General features: G+C 38.5%; 1 protein-coding gene and 1 pseudogene across 1 annotated transcript; both read left to right on the top strand.

The window, feature by feature from the left end:
- The first annotated feature begins 2,252 nt into the window (after positions 1 to 2,252).
- Positions 2,253 to 7,158, top strand: LOC140238309 (collagen triple helix repeat-containing protein 1-like). Its single transcript, XM_072318244.1, has 4 exons — positions 2,253 to 2,327; positions 3,743 to 3,898; positions 4,284 to 4,491; positions 6,845 to 7,158. Exons 1-4 carry the CDS (start codon positions 2,253 to 2,255, stop codon positions 6,991 to 6,993), a joined length of 588 nt encoding a protein of 195 aa, XP_072174345.1. The 3' UTR covers positions 6,994 to 7,158.
- Positions 7,159 to 11,486: 4,328 nt separating this feature from the next.
- Positions 11,487 to 21,988, top strand: LOC140238308 (collagen triple helix repeat-containing protein 1-like; annotated as a pseudogene).
- Positions 21,989 to 22,744: the final 756 nt, after the last annotated feature.

The following is a 22,744-nucleotide window of genomic DNA, read 5'->3' as shown; positions in this document are numbered from 1 at the left end:
ACACGGGGTGATATATACAAGGGAACATTTGTTTAAGTTCGGTTTTGTGAATGATAATCTTTGTTCTTTTTGCCAATTGGAAAGGGAAACTTATTCACATATATTTTTCGATTGTGCGAAAGTAAAGCCGATATGGCAGTTTCTTATTGAGTATTATGATTTAGTTGAGTTAGAAGAATTAGAATGGAGAGATATCTTCTTGGGTTTACGAGGTAGTTCAAATCGAATCAAATGCGTGAATGCCTTGATAATTTTGATGAAAATTGTAACATTTCGGTCAAGAGAACAAAATAAGTTACCCAAGATGGAAAAGATAAAGAAATTTGTTTTGGATTTCATAGAGGAGGAAATGAACGTTGCAGTTAAAGCAGGTAAGCTTGGCTTTCATTTGCAAAAATGGGAGCAGTTGAAACTTTCATAGAGAGTGTTGTTGTTGTTGTTGTTTTGGGGGTTTTTGTGGTGTTTTTTTTTTTTTTTTGCACATTGATAGTATGAATTATATATTATTTCTTTTTTTTTTAATCTTTCTTCCCCCACGTCAGATGTATGGTCAGTTTAGGTTTTAGCCGTATTAATGCTTAGGAATCGGTATATGTATCAGCATTATGGTGGTCACTTTTTTTTTTCTTTCCCATGTAAAACGTTTAGTTAGCTTCGGTTTTTGGTGTGTGTCTAACTGTCAAAGAAACAGGTAATCAAGATACCACACGTATGTAGTGTGAATTGGCGTGCAAATGTTGGTGTTTGTGAGTGCGCACTTGCGGGTATGTTGTTGTTGTTGTTGTTGTTGTTGTTGTTGTTGTTGTTGTTGTTTTGGTTGATGTCTAGTGCATATATGGGTGTGTGTGTGTTGAGGGAAGGCTACGGCCGGGGGGTATGTTAGTGGGGAAATAGGTGGGGATGGTTAGGGTTAGGTATATGTAGTTAGGTAATAGTAGATAAATGGTTAAGGGGCTAGGCAGGAATATGGTTTGTTTTGATGATATACACATATGGTTATTTTGTCTTGTACGGGGGGAGGGGAAGGTTGATAGGTTAGATAAAAAAAATGATGAGTTTTGTTCGGTTAAGTAAAGAATGCTTTTTTTATGATACGTTTCAGGAAATGCTGTATTCTCAAGAGAGTGTAAGAGAATTTAGGTAATGAAGTGGATATTGAGCAATCTGATCAAGTTGATCAAGATTTTTTTTCCCTTTTAAGAGTTATACTTTATCTGATATATTTATGTATATAGCATGTGCTCTGCCAAAAAAAGAAGAAGAAAAAACACAAATTTCTTATTGGGTGTGTGAGTGATAAGGCACATTTGGATTGGCTTGATTAGGCTGATCAAAATAGCTTTTTCTGAGAATTATGCAGAATTTCATGTCATTTCTCTTATAAAAACAGGGTATGATTTGGTAAAAAGACCCAAATATATCGTACTGTATGTTTGAAAAATGATTTAGCAGCACAAGAAAGAACAATACAGCTGCTTTTTTTGTTGTTGGTGGACATATTAATTTTATTGTTAATATGGATTTGATATTGAATGAAACTCAAATAAAGAATATTATAAAAAAACAGTGTGTGTGCGTAAGTGTGTGTGTGTGTGTGTTACATATGTATAAATGTGGGATTTGTGTTTATGTTGTATGTAATGCAAAATTCCCCAAAATACAATTATATGCTCAAATTATTCTGAAGAGTTGGCAAAGGATTTCTTTGTGTCGTATGATCCCATCGGAAGAGTTTATCGAACTTTTTGTTAGCACAACACAATTTCCATGAGGATATATTTACTCGAGGGTGACTTGTTGGATTACACGTTTAATCATCTGCTTAAATAATGTGCTCTCTGTTTTCTTAACCAGCGCTGCATGTAACCGATGAAATACATATTTGGAGACAGGTAATGTTTGTATCAATTTCTTACTTTTCCAGCGTTTTAAATATCCATTATCAGTAGCAACAAGCGTTGTATACTGTAACAGTCCATAACAAATGACAACAAGTAATGTGCAAGACACAACCGATATTTTGTCGCACGAAATCTTTGTTATGCTGATTACTCCAAATCGATATCCAAAGAGGGACGAATTGCCCACAACAGGACATCGCTAAGGTCTAAAAACTTACAGGCCTTTCAATTCAGCGGTGAGAGAAAGCCTCACTCGGCATTACAGCACAAGAAAAGGGCGTGGATCGATAACAAGGTGCTCAGAGCGTTTGAGTGAGCAAGACATGAAGAACAAGAGCCGAGTCGTCCAAAATGGCGGCGACCAAACGACACTACCTCTTTTTCCTGCTCCTTAGCAGCGTGCTGATTGGCAGCTCGATTCAACAAGTAAGCAATTCCGTAAAGTTTAATGCTGGCATTTACCTAATTCTATTGTACTGTAAACAATATTCGCCCGCTTATTCTCACATTTTTATGTCATCCGCTTTAATCCAACGGCGTTGTGCAGCGTCAATACCATGAATAGTGAAGCGTTTCCTTTTCTTATTGTTTGTTTATTTAAAAAGATGTAACTTTTGACTAAGCTAGCAAACAAATGTGCTAATGATCACTTCACGTTTATTTAACAAGTGAATGGTGTCAAAAACTGCCTGGTTTAGACAATCGAGCCCAGGCGCACAGCTGTGGTACATGATGTATGTAACTTGAGTCGTATACGAAGCTTGTGCTAGAAGTACATTATGAAGCTGATTGTGTGTATTTGTGTTACTGGCTATGATTCCTTCTGTTTTCTGTCGTCCAAGCATGTATTGTCAGTAAATTGGATTATTGCAATGGGTTATTATATGGACTCCCTGATTCTCAAGTTGGGCGCCTGCAGCGAGCCCAAAACTCCTGCGCAAGGCTTATCTGTAACAAACCTAGGTTCTCAAGGATTACTCCTCTTTTGAAAGACTTACACTGGCTTCCGATTCGTAAACGAACATTGTTTAAGATTTTGTTGATTGTATATAAGTCACTCATCGGTCAAGCCCCAAGGTACATATCCGAATTATTAGTATTTAAACCTCATAGACACACTCACAATTTGAGCAGTTCTAAGGACACTCTTCTCTTACAAATTCCAACATGTAAAACAAAAGTAACACTGTGAGACAGAGCATTTGCCTGTGCAGCTCCCAAACTCTGGAATGATCTACCATTAGAAGTCCGGAAATCCCCAACCGTAGCAGTCTTTAAATCGCGGCTCAAAACACATCTTTTCGTTTAACTTTTCATTATTATCAAGCACATCAGAAACTTTTGCAGCGCAGAAGAATATATGTCTATCAATTCTATCGGTTTTGCGCTTTATGAATTGATATTTTATTATTATATTATTATTTTGTGTCGAGCGAGTGACACCCTTTAGTATCATTTTTATATTTTCAACGATCTATGTCCTTTCATCTTAATCGAAGCAACCCACATTTTGACCAGAATTTACTGCTACACAGTTAAGTCATGTCATCTACAAATGGATCGCAAAGTTCAAGTTCAGCATAACCCCGTCGACTAACAATGGAAAACGTGCCTTGATACAATCACTATAGTCTTCTCTGTATTCATAGTCTATAACCATGGACAAGATTTCGATACATGTTCAACAAAGGAATTTTTGTTATAAGACCATAATACTCTTCGCTATGAGCTTCTAATTGAGTCAGTGCATTACGTGTTATGTTACACGCAATTACTTGTTTTTACACACTGTCATTATTGTTGTTGTTGTTTTTTTTTTCATATTGCCAAATCATCCGTAGTGTGTGGGACCTGAAGGCCCTCAGGGACCCTCAGGAGATGAAGGTGACCAGGGGTCCGGGACCAGCGACACTTGGTATGACGTCATGCTGGCCAACAAAAATTGGAGACAGTGTACATACGATTGGGCATCGGGATCGGACAACGGAGCCGTTTACGTGAGCGTCTCAATCTGAAGCATTATGAAGATGCACATGATTGTCATCTCCTGGTTTCGGGGGTTCTTTGCAATATATATATTTTAACTGCTGAATAATTTCTATGAAATCAAGCAGTCCTCATTTTTGTTGCAAGTTGTTCCTTGATCATATTCAGATTTGTTAAAGAATAAAGGGTAATAGGGGATAGATCGTCATAGAAAGAGCACTTTACAAGAAGAAAAGGTTCTTTGTCATAGGTTTGCATGGGTTACAATACAAACCGCATGCTGCATTTATTTGTTTTGATTAGAAATTGGACAGCCCACCACACCGTGAAAACGTATCGACTGTTTTTCTGATTGCCAATTTGGCGTCTCTTCATGCTCTTTTCTTTTGATCGTAGTCGTGTTCGTTTACGAAGAACTCGGCTACGTCTTCGCTCTTCGTCGCCTTCAGTGGCTGCACCCGTCTCTCTGGATGCCACGGCTGCTGCTGCCGATGGTTCTTCACCTTCAACGGTGCCGAGTGTAGCAACCCGCAAGTCATCGATGGCACCGTGTACATGGCCCACTACAGCAGCGCCGACTTGCATCGACACAGAACGATATCAGGTGCGTTGTTCTCTGTTTTTTTTTTCGTTCCAATTTCTTTCTTTTTCTCTATTGTCTTAGATCAAAAAACAAAAAACAAAAACAGGTTCGACTTGATGATAAATGTGTGGATGATAATGATATTGAAGATATCAATGTTCGAGAACCGTGATATTGTGGATTAGACGCTGAAGGGGGGGGGGAGATAATCACCGACCGTATTAAATTAATTACCCAAGTTCGTCAATCCATATCTAGCAATGCTATATGGTAAAAGGAAAAAAAAAAGATATGGCAGGACCCTATTAGACAGGTGACACGACATTTGCTCCAGTCTTATTTTCTCCAAAGACTTAGGGTGAGGGTTAGGATTGTGGAAGGGATTTAGATTTAGTTCGATGTAAAGATCAAGATTAGGGTTGGGGTGATGTTTCTGGATAGAATTTATGTTTGGCTTAGACCCCGTTTACAGTGCGAGGCTCGGCCGCGGCCGAGCCGCGGCCGAGCCCAGCCCCGCTTCAGTGTAAACGCGCAAAAGGCCAAATGCGAGGCCAAAATTGGCCTCGCATTTGGCCTCGCTCTGGAGGTGGAACGCAAACTGGGCCAAATGCGCGGCCAATTTTAGTCTGGCTTCCAGACCCTCTGTATAGTTTAAGGTGGTTTGGCTCGGCCGCGGCCGAGCCCAACCTCAATTGCGAGGCCGAGCCCCGCAATTTTGTCCGTTTACACTGCCGGGCTCGGCCGCGCTTTTGATTCAAACCTTTCAATATTTTGTCGTAGTGGCGCTCTGCTTGTAAACAAACGCAATTTGGTATTGTCTGGTTTTCAGACCCTTTGCCAACTGAATTACGTGGCGACGAGTCTCCGTTCGGGCAAAGGCCTTTGCCGAAGGAAAAAATCTTTTGCAGGACAAATCCACCTTAAATTATACTAGTTTTCGACGTTGAGGGGGTTAATATCCTGAATAGCGAAATAGTACAGGCAGAGGGTTTGGAAGCCAGACTAAAATTGGCCGCGCGTTTGGCCCAGTTTGCGTTTACACTGCGAAAAGTCCGGGCTCGGCCGCGGCTCGGCCACGGCCGAGACCACCTCCAGAGCGTGGCCAAAACAATGCGCGCTTTTGCGCGTTTACACTGAAATGAAGGAGGGCTCGGCCGCGGCTCGATCTTTCGTCCCTGTTTTGACAAAAAGATAATCACTCTGTCTTGCAAAAGAAATAAGGAATAACGAAAAAAGGAAGAAAAACACGAGAAAGGAGATTTTGAAGAAGTTCGAGGAGTAACAAGAAATAGCAGGAAAAAAGGAAGGGTGATACAAAAAGGTGATGAAATTGGAGAAGATGGTAAGGACAGTAATTTTGATGATGATGATGATGATGATGATATGAATATGGTAATGGTAAATATAATATACAGTGGTTCCGGGTGTGGTGATAGTGTGGTGTTATTAATCGAAGTGGAGATGACGGTATGACAGTTTTATGCCAATTTCAGTCGAGGCGAATATTCTGTATAAAGGTGACCTTACTGTGCATATGACAGCTATCCACAGAACTCTTTGGCCCGAATTCACGAAGGTGGTACAAATGAAACCATGGTTTAAACCATGGACAAAAACCATGGAACGCCAAGTGTCGCACGGAATATTTCGTTACGAAATCAGTCATTTCGTCTATGAAATGATTATTTTGTAACGAAATGACAACATTTTGTAACTAAATGAACATTTCGTCCACGCGAAATGATAATTTCGTAACGAAACGGTAATTTTGTCGACGAAATGATCAATTTCGTAACGAAATATTCCGTGCGACACTTGGCGCTCCATGGTTTTTGTCCATGGTTTAAACCATGGTTTCATTTGTACCACCTTCGTGAATTCGGGCCTTTATGTCTCCTCCATTTGGTCAGGGTTAAGGTTGATTCGATGATAATGGTTCGGAGAGACAGCGATATCGATATCAGCAGCGGTGACTACAACGGGACGATGGCGGCAGTATAGGGGGCAACAGAATAACAAAATACAACAATCAAAGCAGAATACACAAAGTAACAAATCAAGGACATCCTGTTATCACACACACACACACACACACACACAAACAGAATAACAAAGCTGTTTGGAAAGTGCAAAATAATTTTTTGGCGATAATAATTCACAAATTCATCACATTAATTGAAATAGGATGATGCTCTTTACACAATAGGGATATCAAAATGACTCAATTCTACTTCAAAAGAGATATGTATGCTGTTACAAATATTGAATTGATCCATACAATTGATGATTGCAGCGGACTTGAGGTTATTGGGGATTAAAATGATATGTTCAAAAGAATTTTGATGTCTTTTGAATTATGTATCCACTTACGCAGGTATATGTGACGGCCTCGCAGCGGGAGACATCACTGTTGCATTCAATGTGGGAGCTTGCAGTGGCTACGGCTATTTTGACTGTTACACTGGATGGAATAGCATTTCGAGGATCATCATCGAAGAATTACCGGCATCGCCCTACAGCTAGTTCGAGAACGAAATGCATCAACGGAAAATACTCATACATTCGAAACTAAAGCGTTCTTCAAATACCAGCACTTATCATGTTGTGTTGTATAATCATTCTACCCTATCTTAAATAAACCTGAGATTCTGCCATGTGGAAATGCTACCCAAACAAGACTTAACAAAGTTTCACTGACTCAAAAAGGAAATAAAAGAAAAAAGAAAGTAATGAGAATGATATGCAATGGTACTTTAAGGGCGAATACTGATGAGTTATTTTGTGACAAAAATTAATGTATTCTTCGAATAAATTGCCTTTATCGCTTACATCTATATCAACATAATTAAATTGTGTATAAACTTGACAGAAATAATCTACATTATGACTTGAAAAAAAAAATGATTATGTGCATTGGTAAAATACTGGACAGGTAAGTAACTATCAGTTACCTAAAAGCAGAACAGTATTTGCTATGGAAACTTATTTTTCACAGATCCTATACAAAACTGGAATTCTTTAGACAAAACTATAGAGGAGACAGGTATAGTAAACCGATTCAAGTTACTCGTTAGAATATTTATGCTTCATTTTTACTGAATCTATCAAAATATCTCTTCTACTTTCTCATTTACCGGTATATCCACAGACTGTAGTAATTAATGTTGACTAACGTAGTCATACAATTTAACATGTACATATTCATTTGTATATAGTGTACATAATATCCACAAACGTTACAATGCTTGTCATTCTGATATGCATTGTTGAATAATATTACGTATCTATCATCTTTAAATTCCCGATCGTCAGTGGGTCTAAAAAGCTAAGCTTCCTATTGTAGATGAGTTTTCTACATTTTTTTTTGTCTGTACAATCTTGTTATCACATTAACGCAATTTCTGTTTTTTCTCTCTTTCTTCCCAAATGGAGTGTAACATATCATGTCACGTACTTGAATTATATTTCGAATACGAATATGAACTTTTCGTATATTTTGTATTGTATATTCAGCATCAATGTGATAATAATTTCATTGCCATTATCTTTCCGTAACACTTAACAGCATTCACTTCAAGAAGCCCCCCCCCAAAAAAAAAAAAAACAAAAACAAAAAACCAAATCGCTGAGGAGAGAATATTTTTATATGGTTTTGTTTTGACACTAGAAAATTTAGAAAATTAGACAGGGTCTCAAATGGACTACGTTTACATTTCTACACCTTTTTTTGACACCTCGTACGATCTTTAACGAAACAGGATGGTCAAATTTAACAAAATTATCAAAAACTGCATTTCAGTGGTCTGGTGCTCTATATGTTTTGTATTATTATTTTTTCCTGTTCGTTGTTAATGTTTATAATGTAGAGGTATGAATTCCCTTCCCTGTTAGTATTACGAATGCTTATTTTGGTTGCAGTACATTCGAAAGCATCGTCATTGCTAACTTTATTACTTGCTCTCAAATTAGCAATATAATGTACTTGCTGAAGGAAAATTTGGGGGTTTTTTTTTCTCATGTTGTCAAATTTGTGTATTCGTTGTTTTCTGATTTTGAGCAGACCTAATAAACTTATCCAATCCATCTATCTAGTCTTTCTCCAGTCTAGGATATGAAGTCAAGTAGACCGGTTCTGTAATGTATTCAGATATTGTGCATTTTTAGTTTAAAAAAAAAGTTTACTCAACAACCAAAAAGTTTGCTGGAGGTTTGTCCTTCCAAACAGCAACAAAGTGAATAGGCGGTTTTATATATATATATGAAGAGTTTGTTTACAAAAACCGATAAGTCCATATTTGCCAAATGGAGATATTTGCGATTAAAGGTCAAGAAAAATAAAGAGAATAGTAAGAAACATTTGGCTTCTTTTGACCATAACTTCAAAAATGTACCTTTATATGTAGTGACCAATATATCATTTAAAAGGTATTATTTTGTACTTTATGACAGAGATTGTACTTCAAAATCTTCAAAAATGGATTTATCGGTTTTTGCAAACAAACTCTTCATATATATGGGACATACTGAGTACTTAAAGGGGAAGGCTAGTAACTGATCAGTGGGAATCAGTGGAAATGCTGGGAGATGATTGTTCCAATCCTTATGGGATTCATTCAAGAGTACATTATCATATCTATTGTTGTGTGAAAACTATTTACTTCAGAATGGTCTCATATTCAAGTAATGTGCAGTTTAATGTTTCCAGGTAAGCGTCCCTGGTCAGTGACGGGGCATTAATCTGCACATTACTTGAATATGAGACCGTTCTGAAGCAAATGATTTTCACACAACAGTAGATATATAATGTACTCTTAAATGAATCCCACAAGGATTGGAACAATCATCCCCCAGCATTCGCACTGATTCCCACTGATCAGGTACTAGCCTTCCCCTTTAAAGACTTCAACGGCGTCGGCGGGCGGGTCATCAACCCGCCCACCGACAGGAATGGCGTTACCCTGCACTTCGGTTCGGCACTTCACTTCGGCACTTCCTTTTTCCTGTGACTATTTGATTTGTACATATTAATGGAAAATGTAATAAAGATTTTTTTTTTTGTTTTTTTTTTTTTTTTTTTTTTTTTTTACTAATTGGTAGTAGTGTATGTTCGGTAGCTAAATTTCAGTAATTAATTAAATAAATGTGTATCTTGGAGCAAATTGCCCACCCGGCAGAGAGCTCCATAAATTTAAAAGAACAACAACATCATACATAGAGCCCTAACTTAAAAAGTAGGCTTTTACTCAGTACGAAGGTCATTCATATTTTCATCTACACATTTTACAACGTCTGATAGCACCATTCGTCATATTTCTGTCTCTGATAGTCTCTCGTTAGAATGGAATAACATACTGCCAAATGATAGTTCATTGAAACAAAAGAAAGTTTTGCTTGTTTGTATTCTTTCGTTTACATAGATACAATTTATGTATAGGTAGAGATTTGTCTTTTGATAGGCACGTAGCCATGAAATGCATATCGCAATACAAGTATGTAGATAGAAATATGTAGGCCTACATATACACAAAAGTGAATATTTCCTTTATTCTTCCCTAATTGCTAGTGATAAGGTCAAGGTCTTCTGAAGATGCTCCTTCAGGAAAGCTCAGAGTTTAACGTTTCCTTGATGGTTTGTCTTCCGATGTAGTTTGATTTCCTCTTTAGCATGGATTTCACAACAGCGCCAAGTCAGACACTGTAAATTCCTGAATTTTTATGACCTATTTATTTGTTCATACGCAATGCCTGTCCCAAGAGCTACAACTCATGTGTCATCTTTGTTTCAGGTGGCAAAATATTACTATCGTTCATCTCTTGGTAGGCATATGCAGCTATAACCCCGACGGGGAATAAAAAAATCAATTTTCTTTTTTTGGCAGGGGAGGGGGTACAAACGAAACCCTCTTGAATCGATTGCGGGTAAACTTTCGACTGTTGGCGCATTGTCCGAGGTTTGCAATTTGGAGTCAGCTCGTAGTGGCACGAGTCGCGGCCGGTACTAGGTGTCACGTGACCATGCACCCAGACATCCGATAAGTTGGGGATTGTTCAAGACGCACATATTCAAATAAAAAAAAAAATAGATGGAAAGGATAGCTGATATCCAAGCTAATAATCTTCATTTCTGTCAGAACAGGTAGCCTATAACTACCTTGCTGAGTCTAGCAGGATACCCGGAATGACTATGTCTGCTGATGACATCAAAAGCAGTTAGTCTGGCAATTATTCTTTTTCTTTTTAGAGAATATGCAAATTTGGGAGATGTCATCGAGAGAGTCGTCAATGTGAGGTATTAATTAATTGATATCATGAGAATCGTAGAGAATTTGGGCTTAAGTGGTTGAATAGTTGTTTGAACATACAAAAGTCGTACAAAATAGCCTCTGTTCGTTTTTACTCTGCATGAAAAGCTTGGACTTCAAGTCCCCGCAGAAATGTCAAATTTCACATTTTAAAAATTGTTTTATCAGGACTCTGATTCCACAGAGATGCGAATAATCAGGATTGTCAGATTAATCAATATTGCTTCTTCCTATTCTCTTCCTCTTCCTTCCCGTTGTCTTCTTTTTTCTTTTTCCTTTCTTTGATTTTTTTCTTTCCTTTTTCGGTATTTTGTTTAACATAAACATGGTAAAAACACAAAATCATCAAGGCAATCCCATTGAAGGGAATTGGTTTTCATCAAGTGTCAATACAGATAACTGAAAACAATAGCACGCAAACGCGCATGCGCCACTCCGTGATGCCTTCACGCTGTTACGAAAGATGTCTATTTGGGTCAGCAAAGTATTCTCCGAGAAGTTCATGTGTTTTTACATTGCACAGACGAAACCAATGATTGGCCTGAGTAATGTGGGAATGTTGATGAATGATAAATTCTGAAAAGCAAAGGGATATAGTTTTCTAGACCTCTTGTTGATGTGATACTTGAACGCATTAAGTAAAAGGAGATAGTCAGGCGGACGCTGTGAACTGATTTATTGAGAATAATAATGGAGCAATAATCTCAATGGAATATGAGGAACTCTGCTTTAATACTTACCAGCGTTGTTCTGATTTTGCGCGGAGTGGACGGATGGGGCTCGGTAAGATAAATCATTTATTTATGTCATTCGTTTTCTTTTGCTTCGGTACGATATTTCATTCCTTAGTGTTTTTATTCACTCACATCATTCATTTCTGTCTTCCACTCTCTTCTTCGCTCAATCCATTAATCCTTTTCTTTGTTTCTCCTCTTTCCTGCCCTTATCTCTTGACTATCTTTCCCTTTCTTATTTAAAACCACTATTTCTATTATCCTTGATCAACGAGTTTCACTCCATAAAGAGGTTAAGGTCGTTAGTAGTGATTTTTATCATGATGTACGGATCAACTCCGAGAATCCATTATACTACCCTTTTATTCAGGCCAAGTTACAATTTTATCCTCAAGAGTATCTGTGTCTTGAAATTGTACATGCCATTACATTAATCCCTGATACGTACGTGGAAATAAAATGTTCCCGAATGAAATGAAATGATTTCATACCGTCAATCAAACAACATCCACTTGATCCTCCATTCGTTATCACGTCTTTCTTGGCCACGAGATCCAGTATACAAAAGGCCTCTGATATGGTCAGTGGATGGAAAAAAGAAAAAACGTGCATCCTCATGCTTTTTTACTAGAGGCCTTCGGAGATGATTATTTTGAGATCTAGATATATTTGTCTACCATAATAATGTCCGAAATAATAGTGACAATCGTGTGAAAAGCTAAGCAGTGTAAGGAATTTTAGATTAAATAGAATCAGGGAATGACGAGCAGGACCTTAACCTACTAGTAAATCGATGTGAACTCATTCAGAAAAAAAAAAATTACAATGAATGTTACCACACTTTCATATCCAGTGGTGTTTATAATTTGCAGTCCTGCGCTATAGGGCCACCTAGCTGATCCTCCGGGCCAACCAGGTCCCCAGGGCCCCACAGGGAGTGGCTGATCCGGCGAGCTATTGCCATACAATAACTGGAAGCAGTGTGTATGGTACTCGCAGAGGGTTCAGATTCAGCATCCATCTACGTAAGTCAGTTTCGTCCATCATTAGGAAGTGAGAATCATGACTTGTTCTCACCCGGTCTCATAAAATGTCTTTCTAGGTTATCAAGACGCATTGTTCGGTGCATGCAAGGAAAATCTTCTATTATTATTATTTTTTTTTTTGGGGGGGGGGGGTGTAAAGAAAATATGGTTTGCCATTAAAAAAGAAACAAGTAAATGTCTGTCAACTGCCTTTCGTTACTGGTGAAAATAATGTATCATTATGCTCTCATTACAAATACACACACATACACATCTTTAATATGGTATTTGATACTACTGCTATCATGATATTATAATCAAACTGTGTAGAAGGCCTGACAGATCCAGAGACAGACCCATAGTGCTAATCTTATAATATTGCTTTAGGACTCGTCATCTATTCACACCCCATAAATGTGGTCAATATGAGTGGCTTCTGCTAGGACGCATTAGAGACAAACTGGCCTTGAACGAACAGAGGAGTCGGCAAACACACAACAACAACAAAAAGTTCCACCTCTGTTTTCGACCTACAATGAGAATGTGTTCGGTCGTATGGCAAGCCGTTTTTACATTTGAAGTTAATTTCTGATATCACAAATTCCATTTTGTGATATCAAAAAATCAAATTTTTGATATCAAGAATTCAATTTGTGATATCAAGAATTAAATTTGTGATATCACAAATTCCCGTAAGTGTAGCACATGAACTTAATTTGTGATATCAAGATATCGAATTTGTGATATCACAAAATCCCTTTTTGATATCACAAATTCAATTTGTGATATCAGAAATTCGAATTTCTGATATCTACAATTCAATTTGAGATATCACTAAATGAATTTGTGATATCAGAAATTCGAATTTTTGATATCAAAAATAGGTTTCACGTGAAAAACCAATGGTAATTCGTGATATCACAAAATGATTTTTTGATATCACAAATTCGAATTTGTGATATCACGAAATAAATTTGTGATATCACTAATTTCAATTTGTGATATCAAGAATTCTTATTTGTGATATCACAAATGCGAATTTCTGATATCACAAATTCCATTTTGTGATATCACGAATTGAATTATTGATATCACAAAATCGAATTTGTGATATCAGTAATTCACAGGGAATTCGAGCGTTAGTTTTGCGCTGAAATTCAACTGTGAATTCGAGCGTTAGTTGAGCGCAGAAATACACGGGGAATTCGAGCGTTAGTTCAGTGCAGTAAATCCCTGTGAATTCGAGCGTTAGTTGAGCGCAGAAATACAAAGTGAATTCGAGCGTTAGTTTTGCGCTGAAAATCAACTGTGAATTCGAGCGTTAATTGAGCGCAGAAATACACAGGGAATTCGAGGGTTAGTTCAGTGCAGTAAATCCCTGTGAATTCGAGCGTTAGTTGAGCGCAGAAATACGAAGTGAATTCGAGCGTTAGTTTTGCGCTGAAAATCGACTGTGAATTCGAGCGTTAGTTGAGCGCAAAAATACACAGGGATTTCGAGCGTTAGTTCAGTGCAGTAAATCCCTGTGAATTCGAGCGTTAGTTGAGCGCAGAAATACAAAGTGAATTCGAACATTAGTTTTGCGCTGAAATTCAACTGTGAATTCGAGCGTTAGTTGAGCGCAGAAATACACAGGGATTTCGAGCGTTAGTTCAGTGCAGAAAATCGCTGTGAATTCGAGCATTAGTTTAGCGCAGAAATACAAAGTGAATTCGAGCGTTAGTTGAGCGCTGAAATACACAGGGAGTTCGAGCGTCAGTTTAGTGCAGAAAATCGCTGTGAATTCGAGCATTTCATAGTTTAGCGCAGAAATACAAAGGGAATTCGAGCGTTAGTTTTGCCCTGGAATTCAACTGTGAATTCGAGCGGTTTTGTTTGTTGTGTTTTTTTAGCGCAGAAATACACAGGGAATTGGAACATTACTTTTGAGCTGATATTCAGATGGAAGGTATACTACTGTTAACTTTTTTTAGAACAATGTTCAAAATACCAATAACTATATATGAGAGATTTACACATCCATCATTCCGTAAATGATCGTCAAGGTATATTCGATGAATTATTGATACAAATCAATTATTTTGCAACATGTTATCATGAATTCAATGATACTATGTTCACTTAGGGCTTACATTTAATTCATCGTTTTGGTCCTCAAATTGTCATCTATTACTACATTATTGTTAATTATGATACATTTTTCATGTGGTAATCCCCTTTACAGTAGACTCTTCCACCAAATCGATATTATGTGTGGTGGTATGTGTATGTGTTATAAAAGCATATACTATGTGTTTGTATTGCGGAGGACCGACCGAGGGCAATCAACCCTCTGGTCTGTGTATGTCAGCAGCGGAGAATAAGAGAGAGAGAGAGAGAGAGAGAGAGAGACTGTGAGTCATGCGGGGTGCGAGAGGGAGTCGTAAACTTGCCAATTTAATGTCACCACTGGTGTCGGCTGGTGGTCACATAAAGCAACGTGTTTCTCCTAAAGACATTTTCTCACTCCTCAAAATCAGTCCTCCAGAACAAAGGGGTGTATAGTGGGGGGCGCAAGGGATTTTTGGTTCAAATTTTTCCAAAAGCACCAAAATTTGGCACATATGTAGCCCAAACCATACTATTTCGATTTTTGATGGGCGCCAAGAAGGGCGCCCTCTGGGGCGGCCATATTGGCAAAATCCAATATGGCCGCCATATAGGTTTAAAGGTCACTTGCATTTGAAAACATAAAAGGGTTACAATCATTCAAAAAGTCAGGTTAAGACGTTTCCTGGGTCAAGGAATTCGAATCTGAAGTTGTTATTATGGTCTGAAGTCAATTTTTCCTTATAAGTTCACCTTAAGGTCATTTAGTAGGGGTCAAGCCATTGTATTCATAACAGTTTATTGAAAAAAAAAATGGCTTGCCCATGCACAGACAATATTCCAGGAATGCCAGCCTTAGTAATAGAATTGCAGTTGTCGACGGCTGAAAAAAGGCGTATTTCTTGTGAAGGGCGCCCTCCGGGGCGGCATATTTGCAAAATCCAATATGGCTGCCACCTACGTTTTTAAAAGGCAAGTATTCAAAACCTTTAAAGTGTTACAATAATTTGAAAAGTCAGCTTTAGAGGTTTTGTGGGTCAAGGAATTCGATTCTGAAGTTGTTTTTATGGTCTGATGTCAGCTTTTCCTTATAAGGTCTCCCTAAAGATTCTTTCAAGGTCTCCCTATGGAATATCATAGTTCATGTCACAATCATTCCATTAATTATTTTTACATTACAGGCGCTAAGAGGAAACCACGTCCTTACCGACTGGTCATATTTTCGGAATTCAACATATTTGCATTTGCTTTGATGCGGAATTCAACATATTTGCATTTGCTTTGATGACAGCCAAAAGAGCTAGTTAGAATTATGGGTAATGCCCTTTTAAAGAGTTTTCAGCGTTTTGATTATTGGATTATTATTTTCATCTTCATCTGCAAGGAATGCAATTAAAAACATACATATATGAGAAATAGAAACCTATTGCTACCGAATATATTAATAGTTAAGCAATAGGGGGGGGGGGGGGGCTACTCTCTATATTACCAGCGTAGTTGACGCTGCCACTAAAAAGAGATGTGTTTTTATTTCTCTGTTGCAGTTCAGGGATCCTCAATCACAATAGATATTCATAATTCAGATTTAAATTCAATGGAATAATAATTTTGAAGATCACTCCTAATCTGGATGAAAAACGAAGAAATCTGTCGTGTTTAAGAGAGTTTTTAGTACATGAGTTTGGCATCAATTTGCTATTTTCGAACTTGTGTATCAAAGTTCGATTCTAAAGTCCTTATAGGGATTTTTATGTGCCTCCACAGCTAAATATGCCGTTCAGAGAACATGACGGTCCTGTTGACGCCATGTAGGGAACAAGCATAAGTCACCCCAGGTGCCACAGTGACACCATTAACAGGGTACAGATTAGATATGCTATAGTACATCTTTCATGACACCTTCTAGGGTCTATTAAGATTCTATCCAAAGTGCTTGGACGCAAATTGGTATGATATCACAAGACTTTATAAGTTGGTATCTCGCTGGTCTGAACACTATAGGTTGCAACTCTACTCTCCGCAACATCTCTACGACGCATGTCTCCTGGAGACGAGCCCAATCTCCAGGATTCGCAGGAGAATCGAACATATTCGATTTTTGAAGAGACTATTTCCGTCTTCCAGCTTGTCTCCGAGACGTCTCTGCGAAGTCTCCATCACTGTGGCCATGTCGTGGGAACTAAATTTGTCTGCAACATCTTCGAGATGTCCCCACATCTTGTGGAGACCGTAATAACATAATGGCGACGAAAGGGAGAAGCCGCTTAGAAAAGACGTCTCTGATAAGTCCCTGCGACTGCAAAAGCCGTGCCAACATCCCCGTGACTTCCAAGCAAATAAGTTGTCCCTTCGTTTGAAGACGTCTTGGACGTCGCCCTGGAATTTGCATTAGTTGTGACAGCGAAAATAATTTCTTCGAGACGCTGGCATTGCGACAATGTCTCCTCCCGTCAGATAGGCCCTCAATCCCCTCCCCCCCTTTAATTTTGCAGCAATATCAAACTACTGACCATGGCTCGTCTGACACCTGCTCTACATTGTGCATTTTCACCTTCATTCATTCATTCATTCATTCATTCGTTCATTCATTTCATTATTTTTTTTTTCATTTCCATGTTTTCCAACTCCAAATGCATGCCTTGAAACAGCTGTGGTGCAGAAGAATGAAATTTGGAACTGACTGAAGCATTGCGGAGGGTGGCTGATAGTACTAGTAATTGCCATGTACCTGTGCCATCTTTCCTCCAACTCCACTCCCTGAAGTCAGGGATCACATCATGACCCATGCCGTCATGATTCCAGTAGAAACTCACTTGCAGCAGCACTCATTTTCGAAATGTTGATACAGCGCCGCTTGAGCAGATAGGGTAGTTTCTGATGATCTGCTCCCACGTTGTGACGAGATGATTATTAAAGTAGTTAATGTGTCAGTGAGCTCTGGTTTGCTGACCCATACTACTTAGGCATTTTGCATGCCACATCAAAGCAAGTCTGAAGTAATGTCGCACCCTGTCAGTGCCTGATGTTGGACTCTGGAAGAGAGGTATGCTGTACAGGAAAGAGCTGAAAAGGCCCTTATATTTTCAATACTACGACCCACCAGTAACTCCCTCAGATCAAAGGGATTTTAAAAAGCACACTACCGAAAATGTGATGTTATGCTCATCCGTGCGATTGTATACTGTTTTCAGAAAATGCTTTCAGAAAACATTATGTCATTCTTTGTAAGGATATCTTTGCGGAGATCGCATCTAAGTTGTTGGAAAGCTGAAGGATTGTGAGATCACAATTCCTGTTGGATATTTCCGTCTAGAATCAGGTGCTCAGGATGAGTTGTCCGTCCCATTTATTCTTGGATATCTGTGCGCTGATAAATGAGGGCAGTTCTTCATTTTCAATCTTAATTTTCAGCAAGCCGCTACGCTCTTCCAATCATAATTTGAGATTTGAGTGGTGCCATCACCATCTCTTGTCAGAGGACTGCACAGTGTTGCTGCGCAAAAATGTTAAGATTATTTTCTTCAGGATCAGTATCCCATACAACATCAATAGGTGTTCAGTTTCCCTAGTCATTTGTGCTTTCAGTAAAGAAACGGTTTCGTTTGATAAAAAGAGAATAAAAAAAAGATAAGAAAAAACCTTCAGCTGAATTGTCTTCACCTACTCTGATAAGATACTGCCATTAAAGGACTTTAATGATCAAATTTAGTTTATTACCCCTAGAAAACTGGTCTGACCTGGATTGAGGAACTCGATTCCCTGGAAGCTTAGGCCATTGCTTCCTTCACTGAAGAAGCAGACGCTGTCTTGCCAAGGGAGAGCAGGCATACACCAATTTTAGCAGGAGGAGAATCATATCGCTTGCCAGCTGGAAAGTTATATAATTGACCATAAAAGGTGACGAGGTGGCTCAGTCGGTAGCGTATGGCTTGCGGTCTAGGGACTTGTGTTCCGGCGCGGGTTCGAATCCCACTTATCTCAAGTCTAACTAAGCAATGGTGTGTGTTGTCATACCGTCCCCTCTAGTAGAGGCACAACACTTTGCACCTCATCACTTGGATATAAAAAGTGGGAGTCCCTTGTGTGAAAGAATCACAAACCCAGACACATGAAAAGATCCCGAATCCGCATTCCGTTATCGGAAAAATCAAGGTGCATATAAACCGGTAAAGTGGTCCACCCCAAGTACACATACAACTGGCCAGCTTTACAAACAGACCATCTACTCAGTAGTTGCATAAGGGCTATCCAGCTATCTCGTCAGAAGGAAAAATGAAGACAAAATAAGATTAGGTGTGTTTACTACCCTCTTTGCCATTGCACCCTGATTCAGCACCTTGGAATATGATGGCAGCCGTATTTAAGCATATATATATATATATATTATATATATATATATATATATATATATATATATATATATATACTACATATATATATATATATATGTACTACATATATATATATACTACATATATATATATATATACTATATATATATATATATATATTGAAACAAAGAAAGGGAAAACTGACCTGAAACAAATGATAAATAGCGAAACTTTTAGCAAAGAAAATGAGAAAAGAAAACGAACCGATGGAAACCCATTTTCTGTGCTCAAAGTTTTCACTATATATATATATATATATATACATATATTATATATATAATTCTTCATTTATTTGTCATAATCATTATTAATGTGTAGGGAGATGGAACCGCTCTTGCCCCTAATTGATCATTGAAGAAGTATGGAAGAAATGACAAATGGGACAAAATAGGTGTACCAGTAAATTCCAGTTGATATGCTCCAGACGCCATTTCCCAAAATGCCCGAAATGCCTGATTTGACCCTTATTTGACCTTGAAGGTGACCTTGAGAGGTGATTAGTGACCTTGAATTGCAGAAGTGACATTTAGAATCACATTCTCTAACCCCGTAAACCCTTCCACATAGGATTCATTACTTTGATCAACCTTTTCAATTTGTAACTGCAGTTGACCTTTAACCGGATGGCGGCCATATTGGATTTCACCAATATGGCGGCCCCAAGGGTTTTTAGTCTTGGCGCCCATCAAAAATCGAAAGAGTATGGTACAAGGGACCTATGAGCCAAATTTGGTGCTTTTGGAAGAATTTGAACCAAACAGCCCATTTTGAGCCCTTAGGCCCTCAACTATAATCACTTTAAATGAAGACGAGTTGCCAAAACTCTTCATTTAGGTTTTTTTTTTTTTTTTAACTATCGTTATATACAGCCTGTACTATGTAAAGATAACACCTGAAATTCCATAGGAATATCTGCGCTAAACTAATGCTCAAATTCACAGTGTATTTCTGCGCTCAACTAACGCTCGAATTCATTGTTGAATTTCAGCGCAAAACTAAAGCTCGAATTCCCAGTGTATTTCTGCGCTCAACTAACGCTCGAATTCACAGTTGGATTTCAGCGCAAAACTAATGCTCGAATTCCCTGTGTATTTCTGCGCTCAACTAACGCTCGAATTCACAGTTGAATTTCAGCGCAAAACTAATGCTCGAATTCCCTGTGTATTTCTGCACTGAACTAACGCTCGAATTCACAACTGAATTTCAGCGCAAATCTAATGCTCGAATTCCCTGTGTATTTCTGCGCTCAACTAACGCTCGAATTCACAGTTGAATTTCAGCGCAAAACTAATGCTCGAATTCCTTGTGTATTTCTGCTCTCAACTAACGCTCGAATTCACAGCTGAATTTCAGCGCAAAACGAATGCTCGAATTCCGTATGTATTTCTGCGCTCAACTAACGCTCAAATTCCCGTTGGTTTTCTGCACTGAACTAAAGCTCGAATTCCCTGTGTATTTCTGCGCTCAACAAACGCTAGAATTTACGGTTGAATTTCAGCGCAAAACTAATGCTCGAAATCAAATCATTTCTTTGCGAAAGATATGTGCTGAAATTCCATGTAAATTAATGATATCACAAATTGAAATTAGTGATATCACAAAATGTATTTCTTGATATCAAGAATGTGAATTCGTGATATCTCGAATTGAATTCGTGATATCACGAATTGAATTTGTGATATCACTAATTCGATTTCGTGATATCAAAAATTGGTTTTACGTGATAAACCAATGGGTATTTGTGATATCAAAAATTGAATTTGTGATATCAGAAATTCGAATTTTTGATATCACGAAAGGGAATTCGTGATATCAGAAAATCTTTTTAAAAAGCAATATGGCTTGCCATACGGTCGTCACTTTCCACAGACAGGGACCTGCATGCTATTATTGTCTATTGCACTGGTTGTTGTACAGGATGAAACAATGGACAAAGGGCTATACAGCATGCATGTATACTAAGATACTATACATAATATTGTGTGTGTGTGTGTGTGTGTGTGTGTGTGTGTGTGTGTGTGCGTGCGTGCTTCTGTTTGTTTGCATACAAGTTTGCATGTGAATACTGCAGCATTATCAATGTGAAATGCGCCCGAATTTTCTGTCAGTGTTTAATATAACATACACAAATCGAAGACGTTCAATATTCTGTTTCCAGTTAGCACATAAAATAAAAGTAGATGTAAGCCAGTTATACATCTCTCATCTACAAATTCTCTCACCTCAGACCTGCACTCTCGACAAACTCGAGTCGGACTCTGCTCTTTGGGTGTACTATGGCGGCAACATTCGCCTCTACAGCTGTGACTCGTGTTGTGCTCGCTGGCACTTCACTTTCGACGACAACGAGTGCTCGCCGATCACCGTCGGCGGGGTCGTCTACCAGACCAACACCTATTACATGAACCTCCATCGACACTGTAGCATACAAGGTATGAATGTACAATCATAAAGATGGGAAGGGAAAGAGGCGGACTGGGTTTTGTTAAGAAATATCACCAATTATTACCAGAAGCAGGAAAAATAGAATTACGAAAATTATGGGTGACGAGAAAGACATGATCTCATGTACCCAACAATAAACTATACTTTTATACCGTTGACTTTACTATGCACCCCTTTTCAGTCAAATAATAATAATAATAACAACAACAATAACACACACACATATATATATATATATATATATATATATATATATATATATATATGTGTGTGTGTGTGTGTGTGTGTGTGTGTGTGTGTGTATAATAATTATATTATTTCCCTGCAGTCTCATTTTGTTTTCTTCAAATCTTGTTTCCTCATGCCAGGCTACTGCCACAGTCTTGGGGCCGGAAGTATCGATGTTAAGTTTATATGGTGGGTACGTGTAACGGATACGGCTCCTCGGATGCCTACACGGGTTGGAACAGCGCCTCTCCTGCCTCTCGTATATAATCATCAAGGTGGTACCGGCATCGCCGTATGGGTACTAGACGCTTGACCACAAGAAGAGAGTCATATTCCGAGGGCACCTCATCTGACTCCTACTGACCAGATTCCCTCCCATCAGGTCGAAAGTGTGGCTGAACTAATCAGAGGATTGACTAAGAATGAGACTTACTCTTAAAAGCTTCCTCCATAGCATTGATCGGTTAAGCGTGTGGATGCGTGGGGAAGATAATTGCATTCAGGATTTTGTGTTTTTGTTTTAAGACTTGGATGTTTCTATCTCAGTCCTGATGGCAGTGCAATATTGTGAGAAACTGGAGTTGCATATATATATATACAGACCTCAGAGAGCACGTCGCTGCCGGCGTTGCTGTACGGCTTCCGTTCCCGAGTGCGTCTTGCAGAAAGTGTTCTGATTGGTCCTTGTGGCCGCTGAATCGGCCAATCATGGCGGATTATGAAACAAGCGTGTAGTCACTCTTGATAGCTGCCAGCCTTTCTTCGAAGACAAGCAATTAAAATCATTTTTATCCCTGATGTACCAATGGTGACTCAGTGTGAACATTCTGACTTTATTGATAACAGGAAGATCCATTGCTTTCCCATTGGCTTGGATTTATCAGTCTCGTGAAAGTGAAATTTAAGAAAGATATTATGCATATTAACATTCTCGCGTAGGCGTATGCTTTTGAATTTCGATGAACTCAGTCAATTTGGATCCTTTTATTTGCGAAAAGTTTGTAAGAATTATTAGGTTATCAACCGTTTGACGAAACACAAGGATGTGTTTAAATGTTCGA

Source organism: Diadema setosum, chromosome 14, assembly GCF_964275005.1.
Source record: "Diadema setosum chromosome 14, eeDiaSeto1, whole genome shotgun sequence".
Classification (NCBI taxonomy): Eukaryota; Metazoa; Echinodermata; class Echinoidea; order Diadematoida; family Diadematidae; genus Diadema; species Diadema setosum.
The sequence above is the reverse complement of the archived record's forward strand: the minus strand, read 5'-3'. Positions and strand labels throughout refer to the sequence as shown.

Excerpts from the sequence above, each read along its gene's own strand:
- LOC140238309 (XM_072318244.1), top strand. The coding sequence starts at position 2,253 with ATGGCGGCGACCAAACGACACTACCTCTTTTTCCTGCTCCTTAGCAGC. Across the intron at positions 2,328-3,742 it reads TTGGCAGCTCGATTCAACAA|TGTGTGGGACCTGAAGGCCC; the intron begins GTAAGCAATTCC and ends AATCATCCGTAG. Across the intron at positions 3,899-4,283 it reads CGGACAACGGAGCCGTTTAC|TCGTGTTCGTTTACGAAGAA; the intron begins GTGAGCGTCTCA and ends TTTTGATCGTAG.